Raw genomic sequence first — 391 nt, 5'->3', positions numbered from 1 at the left:
TGCTCCATCTCTCTAGGCATGATCACCTTCTCGCAGGAGTACGTGGCCAATGAGCTCACCCAGAGCTTCTTCACCATCACCCAGAAGATCCAGAAGAAGATGACTGGTTCTCGTAATGCCACGGAGCCTTCAGACATGTTCCCGGTGCTGCCTGGCTCCTACTTGCCGCTCAACAACCCGGCTCTGGAGTTCATCAAATACGTTTGCAAGGTCAGCGGGGTGGGCCAGGACCCTAGTCTGAAGGTTTGCTGTCAAGGCTCAAACTCTAATCCTCATCCACGGCTCAGATTTGCTCTAGCTTTCGTCCAGGAGTGATCTACAACCACTTTGTCTTTCTCTGTGTCCATATGAGGTCACAAGGATATACACAGTCCTGGTGAGCACGCTCTTC

General features: G+C 52.2%; 1 protein-coding gene across 1 annotated transcript in view; it reads left to right on the top strand.

Moving 5' to 3' along the window:
• Positions 1-391, top strand: part of LOC104277028 (DNA polymerase epsilon catalytic subunit A-like) — a gene marked incomplete at its 5' end in the record, with an annotated part of 5,617 nt that overhangs the window by 4,088 nt on the left and 1,138 nt on the right. The window contains one exon of the mRNA XM_009873543.1: positions 17-247. Within this exon, the coding sequence (XP_009871845.1) occupies positions 17-247 (231 nt within the window). The remainder of the gene's footprint in view (positions 1-16; positions 248-391) is intronic.

The sequence above is a fragment of the Apaloderma vittatum genome, unplaced genomic scaffold (genome assembly GCF_000703405.1).
Source record: "Apaloderma vittatum isolate BGI_N311 unplaced genomic scaffold, ASM70340v1 scaffold24557, whole genome shotgun sequence".
Taxonomy (NCBI): Eukaryota; Metazoa; Chordata; class Aves; order Trogoniformes; family Trogonidae; genus Apaloderma; species Apaloderma vittatum.
The sequence above is the reverse complement of the archived record's forward strand: the minus strand, read 5'-3'. Positions and strand labels throughout refer to the sequence as shown.